The sequence below is a fragment of the Pediculus humanus genome, genomic scaffold, assembly GCF_000006295.1.
Source record: "Pediculus humanus corporis 1103172108309 genomic scaffold, whole genome shotgun sequence".
Lineage (NCBI taxonomy): Eukaryota > Metazoa > Arthropoda > Insecta > Psocodea > Pediculidae > Pediculus > Pediculus humanus.
The window spans coordinates 344,506-365,952 of NW_002987878.1; the positions used below are offsets into that span (position 1 = coordinate 344,506).

General features: G+C 30.4%; 5 protein-coding genes across 5 annotated transcripts; 4 read left to right on the forward strand and 1 right to left on the reverse strand.

The window, feature by feature from the left end:
• Positions 1 to 1,640: 1,640 nt before the first annotated feature.
• Positions 1,641 to 4,702, forward strand: Phum_PHUM580660 (uncharacterized protein; the record flags this gene model as incomplete). Its single annotated transcript, XM_002432270.1, has 2 exons — positions 1,641 to 4,128; positions 4,635 to 4,702. The coding sequence occupies 2 exons, from the start codon at positions 1,641 to 1,643 to the stop codon at positions 4,700 to 4,702; spliced, it is 2,556 nt and encodes an 851-aa protein (XP_002432315.1).
• Positions 4,703 to 5,683: 981 nt separating this feature from the next.
• On the reverse strand, positions 5,684 to 6,498 carry Phum_PHUM580670 (uncharacterized protein; the record flags this gene model as incomplete). The annotated part of the gene is made up of 2 exons (XM_002432271.1): positions 5,684 to 5,879; positions 6,044 to 6,498. 2 exons carry the CDS (start codon positions 6,496 to 6,498, stop codon positions 5,684 to 5,686), a joined length of 651 nt encoding a protein of 216 aa, XP_002432316.1.
• A 967-nt stretch (positions 6,499 to 7,465) lies between these two features.
• Positions 7,466 to 9,181, forward strand: Phum_PHUM580680 (uncharacterized protein; the record flags this gene model as incomplete). Its single annotated transcript, XM_002432272.1, has 5 exons — positions 7,466 to 7,648; positions 7,748 to 7,924; positions 7,998 to 8,152; positions 8,328 to 8,461; positions 9,087 to 9,181. 5 exons carry the CDS (start codon positions 7,466 to 7,468, stop codon positions 9,179 to 9,181), a joined length of 744 nt encoding a protein of 247 aa, XP_002432317.1.
• Positions 9,182 to 9,863: 682 nt separating this feature from the next.
• Phum_PHUM580690 (uncharacterized protein) lies at positions 9,864 to 11,204 on the forward strand (the record flags this gene model as incomplete). Its single annotated transcript, XM_002432273.1, has 3 exons — positions 9,864 to 9,885; positions 10,042 to 10,227; positions 10,957 to 11,204. The coding sequence occupies 3 exons, from the start codon at positions 9,864 to 9,866 to the stop codon at positions 11,202 to 11,204; spliced, it is 456 nt and encodes a 151-aa protein (XP_002432318.1).
• A 1,276-nt stretch (positions 11,205 to 12,480) lies between these two features.
• Positions 12,481 to 18,991, forward strand: Phum_PHUM580700 (Niemann-Pick C1 protein precursor, putative; the record flags this gene model as incomplete). The annotated part of the gene is made up of 23 exons (XM_002432274.1): positions 12,481 to 12,486; positions 12,671 to 12,821; positions 13,197 to 13,385; positions 13,472 to 13,541; positions 13,633 to 13,855; positions 13,934 to 14,123; positions 14,203 to 14,334; positions 14,414 to 14,573; positions 14,643 to 14,808; positions 14,910 to 15,094; positions 15,183 to 15,389; positions 15,471 to 15,672; positions 15,770 to 15,886; positions 15,990 to 16,173; positions 16,625 to 16,752; positions 16,842 to 16,994; positions 17,080 to 17,190; positions 17,280 to 17,443; positions 17,547 to 17,805; positions 17,951 to 18,141; positions 18,316 to 18,547; positions 18,623 to 18,736; positions 18,824 to 18,991. 23 exons carry the CDS (start codon positions 12,481 to 12,483, stop codon positions 18,989 to 18,991), a joined length of 3,702 nt encoding a protein of 1,233 aa, XP_002432319.1.
• Positions 18,992 to 21,447: the final 2,456 nt, after the last annotated feature.

The following is a 21,447-nucleotide window of genomic DNA, read 5'->3' on the forward strand; positions in this document are numbered from 1 at the left end:
CTTGGACGAAAATTATTATCGAAAGGTTTTTTTTATACCTTCCAAAGAGAGAGAGAGAGGGGGAGGGAGGGGGAGTATAATGTAGAAAAACTACACATCAATTATTAACGGTTAAAAAAAAAAAAAAAAAAAAAAAAAAAAAAAACATAATTCGATTATAACTCAATTTACAACCCGAGTGAAAAAAAAAATTTATTTACCGTTAGGGTAGTTCCGTACGAAAATAATTCTATTATTATTATTATTATTATTATTACGTTTTAATGCGTGTATATATACCGTTCGCGTTCAAAAAAAAAAAAAAAAATTTTTCCTATAGGAATTTAATAAAATTCGAAACGACAACAACAACAACAACAACGTCTTTTACGAATGCCATACGAAAAACATTTAAATATTGGTAATGTCACATACAAAATGAAACGTATTCACGTGAACGTGGCAGAAGACAAAAACAACAACAAATTCCCCGATTGAATAAGTATATAAGACAACAACAACAAAAGATTTTTTTCTTATTCCCGGTGTAAGAAAATTTTATTTATTTTATTCTTCCTCCAAAAAATCTTTTCGTTTGTAACTTGCAGTTATGAAATTGCAGTGTAAGAGAGAGAGAGAGAGAGAGAGAGAGAGAGAGAGAGAGAGAGAGAGAGAGAGAGAGAGAGAGAGAGAGAAAGAAAATCCCCGGGAATTTTCTTTTTATTATTTCAATTTGTCACGAGTCGATGCCATGTTGCCTGCACAAATCATTACGATATGAATATTTTGTGCTCTTTTTATTACAACAACAACAACAACAAAATTTTCCTTTTAAAAGACAAAACGTCAAAAAAAAAAAAAAAAAACTTATTCGCGTAGATTTTTATACGTATGTGTACGCACACGCACGTGACGCGTGAATTTTAATAAATTATTTAAATAAACAACAGGGACAACAAACGACATTGACAAAGACACAATTAACAACAAACACAACACGAATTACAATTATTATTTATTTATTTATTTTATTTATATATTATCAAACGATCTACCTGTCAACCGTGTAAAAACAATAATAATAATAATAATAATAACAATTTTTATAATTTATTTATTATTATTATTATTATTATTATTTAAATTTCAAACAACGTTTATTAATAACAAACTAAACTATGTGAGTATATCAATGAGAACGCGTTATCATAACTTTTTTTTATGCGGCAATCATAAATTCATTTACGATCGAAAACTATGAAGCGTTGAACGCATGATTAAAAAAAAAAAATAAAAAAAAAAAAAAATAATAATAATAATAATAATAATAATAATAATAATAATCATGCGTTGCGTGTAACTAATACGCAGTTTTTTTTCTTTTCCCCCCAGCAAGTTTCGTGATGATAGCGAAAGCAGAGAGAGAGAGAGAGAGAGAGAGAGGGAGGGAGACATATAAAAAATTTACGAGAAAAAAAATCATAGAGTAACAAAATAAAAAAAAAAATTCTCACGCGCATGCTTAATTTACAAATATGTGAAAAACAAAAAAAAAAAAAAAGAAATTTTTCTTTTTCTTTTTTTTTTTTTGTTTTCCGTTCCACATCTCACTCACTCACTCTCTCTCTCTTTTGTTTTTTTTTTTTTTTTTTTTTTTTTTTATGAGAATGGTTTGGTTTACTTTTAATTTTTTATTAGGAATACCCGGGGGGGATACGAAACCAAAAACGAATCACAAAGAAAAACAACCCAAAACAACAACAACAACAACAAATACGACAAAGACGACGACAACAGAAGCAGCAGCAGCAGCAGCAACAACAGGAGGGAAAAGAAAACGAAAAGAAGAAAATAAATTAATAAAATCTAATCGTGATTATAGGGAAATAAAAGTCGATAAACCAAATTATTTTTTCCACATCGAATACGTTTTATTTCCAAATACATCACCCAAAACCATAGACGTCATTTGTTGGAATCAAGTGGCAAAAATTTTTTATGAAAATTCTCATTGTGCCATAGAGGTACACGCCGTTGACAATCTCAATTGGATTTATTTTCGCGTGAATCACAATTTGGAATTGGGTGACGATGAAATTCTCGTTATGCGTTCTCACGTGTTAAAAATCACACTTAGTTTGGGTAATAAAAAATTCGGTGATCGTGCCAAATCCGATAATTCTAAAAAATTTTACACTCTTCTTTTCGCACGCGACGATGGCGACGACGACGACGATGGGAACGACGGGAATGACGATGGGGATTGGGATGACGACAGCGAAGAAAATGGCGAAGTTGAAGAAAATTTCGCATTTAAAAAACAAATTTTTCAACCCGTTTCCGACACCGTTGAAAATTTACCCTACATAAGTTTTTACAAAGAACATTTAACGTATTTACAACAATTGTACGTCGCTCTCGACACAACGATCGAAACCAACGAGTATCACAAAAGATTAATTAATAAAATGTCCGGTCTCACGCGCGAATACAACGACGAAACCGTTAAAAAAATCAAAACGACAAAAATATCGTCGATGAAAAATATGACTCCTGGTACACCTTTGGAACCCGCACAACCCAACAAAAAAGAAAAAAAAACCGTTAAAAAAAAAGAAAGCGGTAAAGATGGCGTCGGTGGCGTTGGCGTCACCGGTGGCGGCGCCACCGGCGGCGGCTCCTCCGGTGATTCCATTGAAATTTTAATACCCGGTGAAAATTTTTTCTCCGGTTCCGAAATAATCGAAAACGTTGTCAAATACAATTTAAAAGAAATTCCATTTTTTTACAATTTGATAAGGATAATAAATCCTCTCACGGATCAACAGAGAAAATATTACAATCCAATGTCCGTAACTCTCCACCATTGTGATTTTTTACCCGTTAAAGATTTACTCAAATCCGGTATAACTCATTTGAAATTTCGATATATCGTTTTCGACGAGTTTTCTGTCGAATCGAATCCGTATCCCGTAGACGATAAAATCCGTATTGATTTCACGAGAACGTTTTTCACCGATGGAAACCACGTAAACGACATTAAATTCATACATTTTATACAAACCGGAGGACTTAAAATTCATTTGTTGGGTGATTTCAAACGTGAAAAACCAATCAAATCCTCTTCTCTATACGATGAACACAAAATATCGACGAGAAAATTTATTAATAAACGTTTTTTTAATAACGAAAATGATCACCACCGCGATGATGATGATGATGATGATATATTTAGTGTTATTGGCACGGGTTACGTTGATTTATCCAGTCTCATGACACAACCGCATAGAATTTTTTTCAAATGTAATTTACTCATTCCTCCACCCAACGAAAATGATGATGATGATAATAACAACACAATGACAACGTGTTCGTCGAAAAATTATAAAAATTTCATAACAATTTACCAATTTTATAATTACAAGAGAAAAAAAACAAAATGGGAATTGTCGAAAACGTCATCGATTCCATCCGTACCCACGCTATGCGTTTCCGTTAGACTCAATTACACGCCGTTAAAACTATACCAGACCGTTTTAACGTATCCAAATTTGTACAATAAGTTATTTGTCGTCATAAGAGATGAAAACATATCCGAATCCCTTTTTAAATCCATCGAAAACGAGACCGCGTGTGACATTTTACACTCCCTTGATTATTTTCAAAAAAATATCTGTTGTAAAAGACCGCTCACGGTTAATCACGAGGAAAATGTCGTTTCCTCGCACGAGGAAAAGAGAAAAAATAATCAATTGACTGGATTTTTAATAAAAACAGGCGATAAAACATTGGTCTATGTTGAAGGACCATTATATGGTTCTATAAAACAAATTTGGGCAATAGTATCAAACATGAAACCGAATCAGGGTCATGTTCTCTACGACAGTTCGTTGATATTTCCCAAAAGAATTTATGATAGTTTTTTACAAATAAGTGGTGGATTTTTAAAAATATATTTAAATGATAGATTCGAAACTGAATATCCATCACTCATCGGGTATGGTGGTCCTTGTTGTTGCATGCCAGAAATAACATGGAAAACATTGATCAACATAAACATGTTGATGCATTGTAAATCGATTAAATTGGCTGTGCATAATAATTTATTTCCAGATCCTGAATCATTATTTTCACTATCACTTCAAATAGGTAATCCACCACAATTGCAAAAAATAAAAAATAAAAAAACAATAAATTCATAATAATTAATTATAAACATTTTATCGAGAACAAAAAAATTAATTAATAACAATCGAATATCATTAATAAAAATAAATAAATAAACAAAATTATCGAGTGTTTTTTAAAAATTGTAATACTTATCAAAAAAAATAATAATAATAATGAATGAAATAAATAAAATAATTAAATTTTATGTATTTTTTTTCTAAATTTTTGTCCCATCATTATTTTAATCATAACATAATCTCATCCATTATTGTTTACATGAAGAGAATGAATCTTGAAATATCTACATTACATTTTTATCAATCAAAATAATTACGCTCGATTAAAATATGTGTCATTGTAAATAAAATTAATTTAATTATGTAAAATTGTATAATCAAACGATACATAATCCTTATCAAATAAATAATAATTAATAAAAAAAAAAATGGAAAATGATGGTAACAAAAAAAAAACGAACGTACCAGTTGAGGTTATGTACGACAATTTATCCGAACCCCATTTAAAACACAATTTTATAACCGAAATCCGATAATATTTATAACTGATCCGCGTTTCGTTATTAATAAAAAAAATGTTCCGAATCCGAACAAATATTTATATAAATTAATATTATTAAATTAATTTTCATTTAAATATTAACACTAATTGACCCAAATACAATCAAGTTCCGCCTTTGCCTAAAAAAAAAAAAATTTGTCGTGGCATTAACCAAAATGATGAGAATCAAAATCATCGGATAATTATTTTATTTATTTATTTATTTTTACATAATATTCCTTTAAAGTATTTATGTGTTTGTATTCATTATTATTATTATTACGTATTTGTCCTTGAATAAATAAAAAATTTGTAAATAAAATAACCGTTTTTTTTCGACTTTTGTGTATAAATAATTTTTGCAATATCGAAAATCTTTATGGTAAATTTTACATACACAAAAAAAAAAATGTTATAATTGTTAAATAAATATTAATCATCCTTCGAATGATTTTTTTGTATCATCAAATTCTAGGTACAGGTTTGATAAAAATATTTAAACTCATGTACCTAATGTCATTATTTATTTATCACTTTGTAAATATTTAAACAATAATTAAACGAGTAAATAAATATCATTCATTCATACATTTATTTTATGCAATTATTCGAATAAATCTTCTTTGTATGATGAGTACTAAATAATTATTTTTAAATTAAAAATTTTTCTTTTTGTTAAATATTAAATAACACCAGAAGAATTTTATAAAAAGTTTAATCGGTTTTGTCATTAAAACTTTCTTTCCCCTCTCCCCTTCCGAGTTTCAATTAGGAAACTTTATTAAATAATTATTATTTTTCATCGAACAATCAGACATAATATTATTAATAAATTAACAAAAAAAATTTTTTATTATTATTATTATTTATTTAAATATTTTATCAATCTCTAATCAAATATAAATTAAAATAAATATAAAAAAAAATTTTATAAAACTATGAACGATGTTGATTTCGTCTTGTCTTATTTGTTTGTTTATCTTTGTAATCCTTCATCATTTTCAAGTTTATTATTATCATTATTATTATTATTATTATTAGGTATGTTTAATTTTAAATCAATAGGTTTATCATATCCCATCATTTTAATATAATGATTTATATCTAAAAATGATTCGCTGACGACAAAAACCGGTTTTCCTTTTATGCACATTGTTGTGAATATCGGTAAACTATCTGGGATTTTAATATCTTCGATTTTAAAATTATTCTAAAAACAAAAATAAAAAAATTAATTAATTATTCCATTAAATGCAATATTGATTGATGGTAAACAAAATGGAGGAGCATCATCATTGATGATCATACTTTGACTTGTTGTAGAAAAAACGATAACGTTATGGCTTCGTATGTTTTTTTCAATGAATTATATTTGATTTCAGTCACGTATTTTTTCGTGAGCGAATGAATGAGAAAAGGTGTTACAAATGTGAAAAAACCCACGGCGCTTCCCAATCCTAAATTCAAACTTAAATTTTCACCGGTCAATATGTTTTGTATTATAATTGCTTGTACGAATATGCCACCGAGACTCGAACAACACGTAAATACTTTGAGTCCTTTTATTTGAGGTGTTAATTTACCATAATAAATAATTTCATCATCATTATTATCCCCATCATCATTCCGACCAGTTTTGGTTATTTTAACCGATTCTCCAACGTTTTCAATTTTTATCTTTTCATTATTATTATTATTTACACTCGTACAATAATAATTTTTATTAATTAAATTATAATTTATCGAATATTTTCCACCATATTTATTTATGTAACCGCCAAAAGGTTTCATCAATAGAAATTTATTAAGTACCGGTTTATTATTATTATTATTATTACATTTAAACAAATTCGAACGATATAATAAAATTTTTATAAATTTTTTCATTTCAAATCTTTTTTTTTTAAATAATTCACATTCTACGAATGAATGAAAATAATAATAATAATAAAACATAAAATTATTATTATTAATAAATTTTTTTTTTACGTTTTTATTAATACAACCGGATTTTATCAGTTAAATTTACACAACTACCATAATTATTGAAATCCTTTTACTTTTTTTTTTACTTTTTTTTTATTAATACATAATTAAATTTTATTTAAATAATTTTTTTTTTTTTAATTTTTAATGATTATTAAACGTGAAATTCTTGTTTTATTTGAATCGATTAAACGTTCGTAAAATTAACTAACGAGATCGAAATTGATTATGCCGCCATTTTGAATTTTAGCCAAAAAAAAAAAAAACCGTGTCGAGTCAAATGTGGTTCATTTGTAACGACAAAAATAAATTATTGGATTAAAATAATAATAATAATAAAAATGGTGAGTTTATTAATAATCATTATTATTATTATTATTTCATTTAATTAATATTTTAATCCTTTTTACCTTCAATAAAATTTTATTGTAAACGTAAATATTAACGTTAACGTTAACGTTCCCAACTTGTAAGTGACAATACATAATAATAATAATAATTTTCTTTCTTTTTGTTCATGTTTCCAACTCAATATACATATATTTTTCATTATTAATAAATTAATAAATATCTTTTTTATAATTAATATTAAAATTTTATAAATATTCAAGATGGAAAATCATAATAAAATTATTAATTTTTATTAAATAAATTATTTATTATTAAACCTTTTACAATTTTTATAATTACTTATTTTATTAACAATTAATTAGTTACAATTTATTAACAATTAAAAACTATTATTATTATTATGTTTATTATTTAGGAGAGAATGGAATCGGAGCAATTTTTTTTAAAATGGAATAATTTTGAAAATAATTTAACTTCTGGTTTTGCCGATTTACTTAAACAAGAACTCATGGTCGATGTGACTTTGGCTGCAGAGGGGAAAATCATTCAAGCGCATAAAATTATTTTATCGATTTGTAGCTCATATTTTAGAAACATGTTTCAAGTAAGTTTGAAATTCATGACGACATTTAACAAAATGTTTAACTAATTTCTCCCCCCCCTCCACCCATCTGAATCATCATGTGCATCTTGATTTTTCCAGTTGAATCCTTGCCAGCATCCCATTGTGGTCCTCAAGGATGTAGGCTATCAAGAATTAACAGACATGCTTGATTTCATGTATAAAGGAGAAGCGAACGTTCGACAACAAGATTTACCTTCTTTTCTTAAACTAGCGGAAACTTTGAAAGTAAAAGGATTGGCCGGAAGTCCCACAGAGGTAGCCTATTATTATCATTATTATCTCACCATTATCATTATCATATACATACTCATTAATTTCTTTTTTGTAGTGGGATGAAAATTTGAAAAAACCATTTGGATCTCACATGTCTACAATCACCAAAGATAAATTATCCCAAGTCAATAATAATAATTTATTAAATCATGTTTTACAAGAAGATGAAGAAGAAGATGAAAACATGGCTGCCAAAAGAAAACGAAAAAGGTTTACATATTTACCTCCTACTACTACTACTACCATCCTATCATGTTTAACCTAAAAATTTACTTTGAATCAAATTTTACAACCTTTCCCTAAACCTTCACTAAAAAAAAAAAAAAAAAAAGGGTTTCCAAGTATAAAATACCTACAAAATTTGTTCTTTTTTTTTTTTTTTCAGGCCTTTATCCCAAAATTTAGAAGATAAATGTGATGATCATCATTATTATTATTTAAACGACAACGTTGAAAGTTTCGAATGTGATGTGACAATGAAAGATGAAAGACTCGATGACACAAGTTTAGATTCATATGGTAAGTCAAGTTAAAAGAAAAATTGTAGCTATTTTAATAGTAATAATAATAATAATGACACAACCATATTTATTTAGAAGAAAGTAATAATAATAATGATAATGATAATGATAATGATAATGATAATGATAATTCTACCGTTAAAAATGATGATGATGATGATGATGATGATGCTGGACCTTCTAATTTAGATGATAATTACGAACCATTGCCTCAAGGTAAGACAGACAAATAATTCATAAATTTTTATTCGAAACAAATTTTTTTTTTTTTAAACTTCAATTGTGTTAAATAATGTGATTATTATTATTATTATTATTATTATTATTATTATTATTATTATTATTATTATTATTATTATCATGTTTTGTTTTTTTTTTTTTTTTTGTTTTTTTTTTTTTTTTTTTTCAAATTCTTTCGTGTAAAAAGTTTAACGGTTATTAAAAAAAAAAAACTGAAAAAAGGTAAATATAATTAAATCCAACTCGAAATTGTTTCCTCCCGTGACGTCACCATCACAGAAATACCATGGGGATACATATGTATTTTAAAATTGATTGACCCCAAGTTGACCTTTCAACCCACCACGACATGCACACAGTCTCATCCTTGGATTAAATTATAGAGCTTGAAAAAGAGGATTTGATTTTGACTTGTCTCGCAATGAGAACAAAGAGCACCACCAAGGGACCACCAAGGGAGTCCAGATTGAGAAGATGACACCGAGTTCCCAAGGGATAAAATATAAACTCGGGAAAACGCGCAATAATGGATGCAACTCGCATTCACAAAAACTTAGCTTAAGTCATCATAGCAAAACCTACAAAACCTACAAAACCTGATATTGGATTGCGAAAAAACATTGGATAATAATAATAATTTAAAAATAGTAATTATTATTATTATTATGGTTTTTTTTTTTGATAAGCAATGATTTTAAAAAACTAATTTAAATTTAATTTTTTTTTTTCTAATGATAAGAACTTATTATTATGATTATCATAAAAAATTATAATTAATTAAAAAAAAGGAAAAAACCATAGAGATAATAAACGAAGAGGAAGCCATATTGGAATCGACCGCAAAACTACATTCGGACAAAATTTATGAATCTACCAACCAACAATTACTAAAATATTATCCGGGAATAAATGATGATGATGATGATGACTGACGAAGAAGAAGAAAGAAGGAGAGAAAAGAGAGAGAGAGAGAGAGAAAATATATCAATCTCTTACTTTGATTGGTGATCCAGTACAGCATCCGGATTAAATAAAAACGATCGAAATTTCAAATGTTCAGGATTTGATTTTTAAAAGAACGGCGCATCAACGGTTTACAATTTCAGTCCTCTGTCATCTATAAAAAAAGAAGAAGAAAATTTAAACGTTTAATTACAATAATGATAATAATTACATGTAATCGTTTGTTGTTTGTTTTTCGTTGTAAATGTTTGTTTGTTGTATACACATAATCGTTTTCGTTCCATGTTTTGTCTTGTTTTCTTTTCTTTTCACACTCATCTTTAATGAAATTAGACATTTTTTTTTTTTTTTTTTTTTTTTTGTTTTCTTTTTTAGATTTTTGGAACACGAGAAGAACGAGCAAACCCCTTTCCGTTATTTGGTCATTTTTCAATTTCGACTGTTTGGAAAATAAATCCGAGTGTAAATTGTGTGGGAAAATATTCAAAGCGAGTCCCAAAACGGGCACGGCATCCGTTAAATATCATCTTCATTTTGCTCATCGTATACTTAGAAACGACGGTGGAGGATTGCAATGATGTGGAACCGTTATCAATACAATGGTTTTTATCATCATTATTATCATTATTATTATTATTCGGAATACGAATCGAATGAGGTAGAGAATGAGAGAGAGAGGGAGGGAAAGAGGGAGAGGAGGGGCAGGGAAGAGAGGGAGGGAAAGAGAGAAAAGAGGGAGAAAGAGAGAGAGGAGGGAAAGAGAGAAAAGAGGGAGAGAGAGAGAGAGAGAGGGAGGAAAAGAGAGAAAAGAGAGAGAGAGAGAAGGGGAGGGAAAGAGAGAAAAGAGAGAGAGAGGGAAAGAGAGAAAAGAGAGAGAGAGAGGGAGGGAAAGAGAGAAAAGAGAGAGAGAGAGAGAGAGAGAGAGAGAGGAGGGGCACAGAAGGAGGGAGGGAGAGAGAGAGAGGTGGGGCAGGACAAGACAGGAAAGGGAGGGAGAGGAGGGGCAGGACAGAACAGGGAAGGGAAGGGAGAGAGAGATTCAAACATGCACTCTCTTTCATTCGCTTACTTACTTACACACGTGTGCACAAAAATTATTATTATGTTTTATTCACTATTCGTTTTCGATAAGTAGTCACAAACAAACAAACAAACAAGCACAAACACGTGTAATTTTTGTTTTTGTTGTTGTTGTTGTCGTTTGTCGTTTGTCGTACACCACGTTAATACAACATTCTTAGAGGGGGGGGGGTGGAAATGATTTTATTGAATTATTTGTTTTCATTACAGATTTCACATTTCGATTCAATCCGAAACGTGTGCCGATATGGGATTTTTACACGGTCAATTACGACTCCGATTTGGCCACGTGTAAAATATGTTATAAAAATATAAAAACACGTAGAAAAGACGGTACGAGAAACGTTTTGAGTCACATGAGAAACGTTCACCCGAACGAATATCAATTGTCGTTAACGTTCAAAGAAAAATGGACGGCTATGAAGAAAACAAAAAAACATAAACAGGGTTTCTATTAATTATTTAAGTAGTAGTCTATGATAAATAATAATAATAATAATAATAAACGAACGACAATAAATTATTTAATAATAATAATGATAATAATGATGATAAGATTCGCTTATTAATATCGCGTTGTTATTTTACGTTTATGTAAATATTAATAAAATTAATTTATGTACGATTTTATTTATTTATTTATTATTAATTGTTATTGTTATTGTTGATTATAATTAATAATTGTTATTGTTGTTGTTGTTGTTATGTATATAATTAAAAGGGCCTTATTTTATTATTATTATTATTGTTAAACGCGTTGTTTAATTGATTTATTTATTTATTTATTTATTAAACGAATTTTTTTTTTTAATATTTTTAATCGTGGTAATTTTTGTTCGTTGTTAAAGGGGGGAGGGGGTAGAGAGGGGGAGGGGATTCGAACGAATAAATGAGATCTGCTGCGCACGCGCGTGTAATGTGTTTTCGCTTTATTTTTTTTCCCGTTAAAATTTAAACTTGCACACGCACACACACGCGCGTATCTGATTATTATTATTGTTATTATTATTATTATTATTTACTATTATTATTATTATTATTATTATTATTATTACTGTTATTATTATTATTATTATTGTTATTATTATTATTATTACTGTTATTATTATTGATATTAATTTTTTTTTTTTTTAATTTGAAAATAAAATGATAATTATTATTATTATTATTACATCGTTACGATTTCTTTTTTCCCTCTCCCCCCCCCCCGTTCCCCGCCACCTTTCGATTCAATTCGATTATCGATTATCGATCCATTTATAACCATTTTAAATATTTAATCTTTTAATTTAAAATAAAAAAAATTTTTTGCAGGTGTCAATAATTATCATTATTATTATTATTATATGTTTTTTTATCTTTAATTAGGCCAATCGTCATTTCATTTCATTTTTTGTTTTCGATAAGTTTAGTTATTAATTATCATTTTTTTTTAGTGTGAAAATATTTCATTATTATTATTATTGTGTTTCATTCATTCAATTATTTATTTATTTTAAATCAAATTTTTTTTTTTCAATCTTTTTTGTGCTTTTTTGTGCTTTTTTTTTTTTTTTTTTTACTTAAATGTAAGAAATTCCATCTTATTTAAATTATTAAAAATCGAGATTTTTATTCAAGATTAAATTTTTCTTGTAATCTTATCATTTATTTCATTATTATTATTATTATTATTATTATTATTATTATTATTAAAATATATATAATTTTGTTTTTCCTAACAAACAGTGAGAAATGGCGGTTTATATCGACTAATCAACCTATTTATTTATTTTATTTTATTATTAAAATGAATAACTTGCGGATTTTTTGGTTGTTGTTGTTGTTGTTTGTCAACATACTTCCCGTTACGATTCAGGTAAAAAAATTTAACATTTATACCTAACGTACGTACGAATCAGTTAATAATTTATTTACATTTCAGGATTGCGTTTGGTACGACGAATGTAATAGTGAAAATGGAAAAATACAAAATTGTCTGGCGAAAGACACGAAACCGAAACCGTTTCGAAACGAAAATAAAAGCATGGAAATCTTACAAGAAAAATGTTTTCATTTTTTAAAAAAGCACAAAGGTAAACCTTCACCCCACCCCTCCCCCACCATTTTTTTTTAATTAAATTAATATTTTGCACGTGACAAATAAAAAAAATCGCGCGCGCGCGAGGAGAAACTTGTCGCAACTTTGAAAAACGTTGCTCACGCCGATTACGTACGAGTATGCGCGCGCATGCGGGCATATGCCCGCATGCGCGTACGTTTAACGTCATTCGAACGTCGAGTTTCGTTTCAACGGTTTTTTCTCAATTTTAAATTAAATTTTAAACGTAAAAGTAATCACATTAATACCATTAAACGCGAATTGTAAATCGTGAAACAAGGGAAGACATGTTGCATTTGATAAATTAAAAGTCGTACAAGAATTGTACCGTATGTTAACGTTTGTCCAGGTAATGAATTTTGCTGCAGCGATAATCAATTGGATACGATGTTGGAAAGCATGAGTCACGCGAGTAACATATTCGGAAGGTGTCCGACGTGCATGATAAATTTAAATCAACACATTTGCCACATGACGTGTTCACCGGATCAACATAAATTTATGCAAGTCGTCAAAACGTACACGAACAAAGAAGGAAGTAAGTAAGTTTTCCTTTCATGTGTTCGTAACCTTTCCAAATGAAACTCATGCACACACGCACACACACACATCTCTTTATTACAGAGGAGTACATAACGGAAATCAATTTTTACATTGAAGAAGAATATGAGCAAAAAACGTTCGACTCTTGTAAGTAAGTATTATTATTATTATTATTCACCTCGAATCCTTTCCGAACATGCAAAACAAACAAACTAATCGATCGATCTATCGATTCATTTTAGAGAAATAATAGTGCCATCGACGGGTGGAAAAGCCATCGATATTTCCTGCGGGATCGTGAGTCCTACAAATCCATGCACTCCCGACAAATGGTTTAAATTTTTTGGAGATTTCAACGAAAACATCGTCGCACCTTTCGACATCAATTACGTAACGACACCCTCGAACGGATACGAAACGTTAAATATCCACGATGACGTACTTCCGTGCAACGAATCTTACGAAGTAATAATTATGACGTCACTCGTAACGCAAAACAAAATATATAAAAATAAACGTGTTTGTCTGTCTTCTGCTTTACAGTCATCGAAGGCATGCAGTTGTAACGATTGCGAATCGAGTTGTACCGTACCGTTTGTTTACTCGGAACCACCCGCGCCTTTTCTAATCGGAAACATGGATGGAATCCTTTTCATATTAAACGTGACTTTCGGGATTTTGGGCGTCGCCACATTCGTACTTTTAATACGTTTTCATTATTTCACAAAACACGGTAGTAAAAATCCGTTAAAAAAAAAAAAAAAAATTGCGACGCCATGTTTGATATATATATAATTTTTTTTCGCATTTAGAGGAAGAATTCCGAAATTCCCATTTGGGGGAAGAAGACAAAACAACCGATGACGACGGCGACAAATTGAAAAAAAATCTCGGGGATAAATTAAAGGAAAATTTGGAAAAATTCTTTACGAAATGGGGAATCGGTAGGAATACGCACACGCACGCACACAAATTTAAGCGGGGGGAGGGGGGAATTTAAAAAAAAATTTAATTTTTTTCCAGGTTGTTCTAAAAGACCCGTCGTAATTTTATTCGCATCCTCGTGGATCGTCGTCGGTCTTTGTCACGGTGCCTTAAATTTAAAAATAACGACCGAACCTACGGAAATATGGGCATCCCCCGATTCTCCAACTCGTTTGGATAAAAATTATTTCGACACGAGGTAAACCTATTTTTCCGATTCGAAGAAGGCGGTGGTGCTAAAAAAAAAAATTTTCGTCTTTCCTTTCAGATTCGCGCCATTTTACAGAACGAATCAAATATTCATCAAAACGAAAGGTTTGAAAAATTTCAAATGGATTTCGCCGTTTGATGATAATTTCACCGTGGAATTCGGACCCGCTTTCAATTTCCAATTTCTAGAACAAGTTTACAAATTGCAAATGAACGTGCAAAATGTGAGAATTAAAATTAAGAGAGTTAAAACGCATCACGCGTAAGAGCGTAATAATTTCACCCAACCCTCCCCCTCCCCCCAATCTTCCTTTTTTTTTTTTAGCTCGCATCGGACAAAGATTACAATTTGAAAAATATTTGTTTCGCACCCGTGAAAAATGAATTTTTCAACGAGGACACCGTCGATTATTGCACCGTTCAAAGCGTTTGGGGATACCTTCAAAACGACATCGAGAGGTATAGAAACGACACAGATGCTTTGTACAACAAATTACAAAAATGCCTGAGGTGACGAAATCGAACAAACGAACAAACGAACGTACCTGAATCATCGAACGATGTAAAAAAAAATCGATTTTTTTTTTTTTTTTTCCAGAAATAATTTCGATCCCGATTGTCTCGCACCTTTCGGAGGACCCATTTTTTCTCCCCTCGCCGTCGGGGGTCACCGTGACAAAAAAAATCAAAGTCGAGAGGACGTACCTGACAATTACCTTCTCGCGACCGGACTTTCCTTAACGTTTTTACTAAACAACGGAAATCATTTGACGACGTCATCGAAAGCACTCAAATGGGAAAAAACGTTGGAAGATTTTTTTCAATTTTTCCTCCTTTTTACTCCGGTACTCGACTCGATAAAAAAAAAAAAATTTATCTTTTCTAGGTTTATCGAATACCTGAAAGAATGGAAAATTAATAACAAACCGAAATTCATGGAAATCGCTTTTTCCGCCGAGAGATCCATTCAAGACGAAATAGAAAGAGAATCGCACGCGGAAATGCTAACCGTCATAATAAGTTATTTGGTCATGTTTTTATACATAACGATATCATTGGGAAAATTGACCAAATTTTCTTCTCTATTGGTAACACGATAACAACAACTTCCGCCGGAAATTTTACTCTGTGACAAAAACAACAACAATTCGATAACGAATTTTTTTTTATTTATTAATTTTATAGTTAGAAACGAAATTCACTCTCGGACTCGGTGGAATTCTAATAGTTTTAACATCCGTATTATCATCGTTGGGAATTTTTTCCTATTTGGGAGTTTCGACAACTTTACTAACGATCGAAGTATTATCGACAATCATCATTATTATTATTATTATTACTATTATTTTCTCCAAAATTTTCTTTGAGGGGGAAAAAAAATTAATAATAATAATGTTTTCTATAGGTGATACCGTTTTTGATACTCGCCGTCGGCGTCGACAACATTTTCATATTGGTTCACACGTATCAAAAATGCAAATCCTACGGGAAAAATGCGACCGTTGAACAAGATATTGGAAAAGCGTTGGGAAAAGTCGGACCATCTATACTACTTTCGAGCTTGTCGGAAGCTGCTTGTTTTTCCATCGGTAGTATTAGTAGTAGTAGTGGCAATGGTAGCAGTAGCAGTAGCAATAACAGTAGCAGTATCAGTAGCAGTAGTAGTATCAGTAGTACCAATAGTAGTAGTAGAAGCAATAGTAGTAATGGCAGTAGTAGCAGCAGTAGCAGTAGTAGCAATAGTAGTAGTAACAGTATTAATAGTAGTAGTAGTAGTGGTAGTGGTAGCAGTTGTAGTGGTAGTAGTAGTAGTAGTGGTAGTGGTAGCAGTTGTAGTGGTAGTAGTAGTAGTATTGGCAGTGGTAGTGGTAGCAGTAGTAGTAGTCTTAGTAGTAGTGGCAGTCGTAGAAGTAGTAGTAGTAGTAGCGGTAGCGGTAGCAGTAGTAGCAGTAGCAGTAGCACTCATACGATTTACTCTCGTTCTAAAAAAGCATGACGCAAACCTAACGCACAACCCGTCGTTTTTTTTTTTTTTAATAGGTACGCTCTCCAACATGCCGGCTATAAAAACATTCGCACAATACTCATCCGTCGCAATCATTTTAAATTTTCTACTACAAATAACTTGTTTCGTCAGCATTCTATCACTCGATTCGAAAAGGGAAAGGGTAAGACAAGAGTCGAAATCGCCTTTAAATGATTCTCATTAAAAAAATTTTTCTTTCTCATCGTAAATTTCTACCACCATTTTTTTCAGAAAAACTACGCCGATGTATTTTGTTGCATAAAAGTCAAAAAATCAAACAACAGCAACAACAACAAAAAATCCGACAGCATTTTATATTACATAACTAAAAATTATTACGTACCGTTTTTAATGAAATCATGGGTTAGAATATTTGTCGTCATGGTGGGTGCGAAAAACAAAAATATTTGTCGCGAATTAACAAATTAAAAAACTCATTATTATTATTATTATTATTATTATCATTTAGATGTTTTTGACGTTCTTATACGGATCCATTTATTTCACGACTCAAATCGAAAAAGGTTTAGATCAAGAATTATCCATGCCTGAAGATTCTTACGTCATCGATTATTTCAAGGTCATTTTCTCGCGCCTTTTTCCCCCCGAAAAAAAAAAATTTCTCACCGTCGTCGACATTACTAATAGAAAATTTTGTCTTTTTTACAGTTCATGAAAGATTTGTTATCCGTCGGTCCCCCCGTTTATTTCGTCATACAAAACGACATAAATTTCACGTCTACGAAAGAAGTGAATGCGATTTGCGGAACCGTGGGTTGCGACAGCGATTCCTTCGTGACTTATTTAAGCAAAGCGTCCAAACATTCAAACGTGTACGTAAACGTTCTCGAACGAGAGAGAGAGAGAGAGAGAGAGAGAGAGAAACTAACGTTTTTTCATTCATTCATTCATTCATTCATTCATTCATTCATTCAGGTCGTATTTGGCAAAATCTCCATCGTCGTGGATCGACGATTATTTCGATTGGTTATCGAATTCGAATTCGTGTTGCAAAGAATTCAAAGTCAATTCTTCGTTTTGCCCGCATCAAAGAGAGGAAGGCTGTCAAAGTTGTCAAATTCATCTCGTCGATTGGAGACCCACGAAAAATGATTTTAAAAAATATTTACCTTATTTTTTAAACGATAATCCTGATGTGAATTGCGTCAAAGGAGGTCATCCCCTTTATTCCACGGTTTGATTTTCACTTTTACACTCACTTTTCCATTCACTTTTCCACTTTGTCACTTTTATAAAAACCTGAAAAAGACAAAATGAGGATAATTAATAATAATAATAATAATAATAATAATAATAATAATAATGTTTTTGTTTCAAAGGGAGTCAATTTCGAATACGACACGACTGGAGAATTGGTGGTCAAAGATAATTATTTCATGTCTTATCACACGTCTTTGAAAACATCAAAAGATTTTTACATGGCTTTGGAAAATTCCAAAAACATAGCACGTCACTTATCCGAAATTCTAACGGGAAAATTAAATCGAACCATTCAAGTTTTTCCATATAGGTAAACACAAACAACGAGGAAGAGAGAAAGAGAGACAGAGAGGGAGGAGAGAAAGAGAGAGGGAGGAGAAAGAGTGCGAGGGAGGGGCGAGAGAGGGGGAGGAGAAAGAGTGAGAGGGAGGGGGAGGAGAGAGAGGGAGCGAAATTTTCTTTTTTTTTCTTTCTTTCTTTCCAGCATTTTCTACGTTTTTTACGAGCAATATTTAAACATAGTCGAAGACGCTCTCGTGTCACTCGGCTTATCACTTTTGGCCATTTTTTCCGTCACTTTTTTATTCACGGGTTTCGATTTGAAATCATCATTATTATTATGTTTAACCGTTTCATCGATACTCGTTTCAATGACCGGAATGTTACACTGGTGGAACATAACGTTAAATGCCATTTCCTTAGTCAATTTATTAGTGGTGAGTAATTTTCGTTTGTTCTCTCCGGGGGTCAAAGTTCACGACCTGCATTTAAATTTTTGGTTTTTTTTCTAGTCCGTCGGAATCGGCGTTGAATTTTGCAGTCACATTTTACACGCGTTTAAAACGAGTCGTGAAAAAACGAGAATTTTAAAAGCATCCGATGCCGTCACCGTCATGGGTACCTCCGTAAGTTTTTCATTATATATAAAAAAAAATTTTCTTTTTTCAAATGGGAAAACTTCAATTCAATGGTTTTCTTTTTTTCGTTTCCAGGTATTTTCCGGGATAACCCTAACGAAATTTTTAGGGATTATCGTATTGGCATTCGCTCAAACTCTCATGTTGAGAACTTTTTATTTTAAAATGTATTTGGGTATCGTACTCATCGGAGCTATTCACGGCCTTATTTTATTACCCGTACTATTGAGTTACGTGGGATGAAAATTTTTTTTTTTTTTTTTTCCCCGATACGATTAATGTAAAGTTTTATACGAAGATTATATATAAATTTCTTTCTTTTTTAAATATAAATTATTACGAAGAAAAATTGTCCACCATTTTATTGGTAGGAGAGTGAACAAACATCGTTATCGGGATAAATTCCCGAATTTCGTTGGTGCTATTTATTATATAGGATCCCGAAAAATGTGGGCCGTTTCACATAGTGCGATGTCCTGGATGGTTTTTCCCTTTAAATTTCCTTTTATGGAATGTGGCATCATGGCTCCCAGTGATGCTCCCACGATGACCCGAATCGTTTCCGTTTCCGTTCCCCACATCCTGGCCATTTCAGCCTTTTGTCTGCTTCTTTGGCTGTCTGGTGTGTTCTTCCGACGGCACGGATACTTCAATCAGTTTAAACCTTTTATCCGCATTATGTCTGAGGATGATATCCGGTTTGTTAGCTGGCACAGTTCTATCGGTGCGGTTTAGTTGATCGTATAGAACCGTGCGTGAACCTGCTGACGTAACCGGACTTGTACCATTCCATGGGTAATCCATCCATTCCATATTTGCGACAGATATTCCAAGGTAGATATCTACAGATGTTATTGTGCCTCTCTTGATATTCATATTTTGCCAGTATCGGACAACCGGAAATTAAATGATCGATTGTTTCCGACGGCGATCGACAAATTCGGCGGCACATGTCATTTAGGCTTATTATTATTATTATTATTATTATTATTATTATTATTATTATCGAAAATCGTAAAGTAATTAAAAAAAAAAAACTTTTTTTGATTTAAAAACTCTCGAAATTATTCGAAAACAAACATAAAATGACCGAGTAAAATTCTAGAAAAATCCCCTACGGAAGCCACGTAAAAATTAATAATAATAATAATAATAATAAACACGGAATAAAAAAGGGCCATAATTCGAAACGACGACAACAACCCCAACCGTCAAAAAAATTTACATTCATTTAATAATCATTTGCCCGATTTAATAAAAAATTTTGAATTTTTTTTCTTCGTAATCATATCAAATCCGCCATTTTTATTATTTATTCTCTCGTTATCACCGATTTTTAAAAAATTATCATTATTATTATTATCATTATTTTTTTAAATACGTATTTAATCCATTACGCAAAACAATTTTTTCGTTATCAGTCAGTCAGTCAAAAAAAAAAAAAAAAAAAAAAAAAAAAATTTCCCCGAAAAAAAAAAAAAAAAAACAGAAAACAACATTTTTAGCTCTTTAGCTTCTTTTCAATGATAATAATAATAATTCAAGGAAAATGATTAATACGTCACGTCGCGATAATAATAATAATAATAATAACAAACACACGATTGTAACAAACAACAACCAAATAAATAATGTTTATGTACGTATGCATGCGCTTAAATTGATAACGGTCGTTTATTTATAAATTTGACTTTGATTATTAATAATAATAATAATAATGATGATCATAATAATAATAAAAATGATGATGATAATAATAATAATAATAATAATAATGATAATAATAATGATGATCATAATAATAATAATAATAATAATAATAATGATAATAATAATAATGATGATGATGATTAGACCGTTACGTAATTTGTTATTCGCTTTTTTTTTTTCTCGCATTTCTCGTCCATTTAAAAAGGATGCATAATAACAATAATAATAATAATAATAATAACGATGACGATTAGCACGATCGCGATAATAATTTATTATCCCCGGATTAACTTAAATTTATTAAATCCCGTTTAATCCTTAAAAACAAAACGAGAAACATAATCCGATATCGCGTTCCTGTTTTTGTTTTCTGTTTTCTGTTTTTTTCCCTCCCGTATAAAAATACGATCGTCAATGTGAAAAGTGAGAATAAATCGTCGTTATTAATAATAAAGGTCTCGTCGTAATCAATAAATAAATCGACAAAAAAAAAAAAAGTTTCGTCTGCTAAGTAATATTAATAATAATAATAATAATAATAATAATAAAATTTTTTTTTTAACAAACGGTAAAGAGATAGAAATTTTAAAAAACGTATCCGCGCCGTGTGAAAATGATCAAGGTACTCGAATTTAATTTAATTTAATTGTTTTCTAATATTTACGATTGATTGATTGATTGATTGATTTTCTTCTTTTTATTATTATTATTATTATTTAGCTCGTCGCATTTTTATCATTTTTTTTCTTGTGTTCTTTCACGTATGGAACGACTAATAATAACGGTTCAAACTCGGATAATACGACAATATCGAAAATTCTCAACGAATTAAATTCTAACGGTATGAATAATAATAATAATAATAATAATTTGTTGTTGTTGTTTGTTGTTTGTCGTCGTTCGAAAAAGAGGGGATTTCCCTTTTTTTTTTAAATTATAATTTTTTCATTTCATTTTAAAGAGAAAGAAGATTTCGTTTTGTATTTACT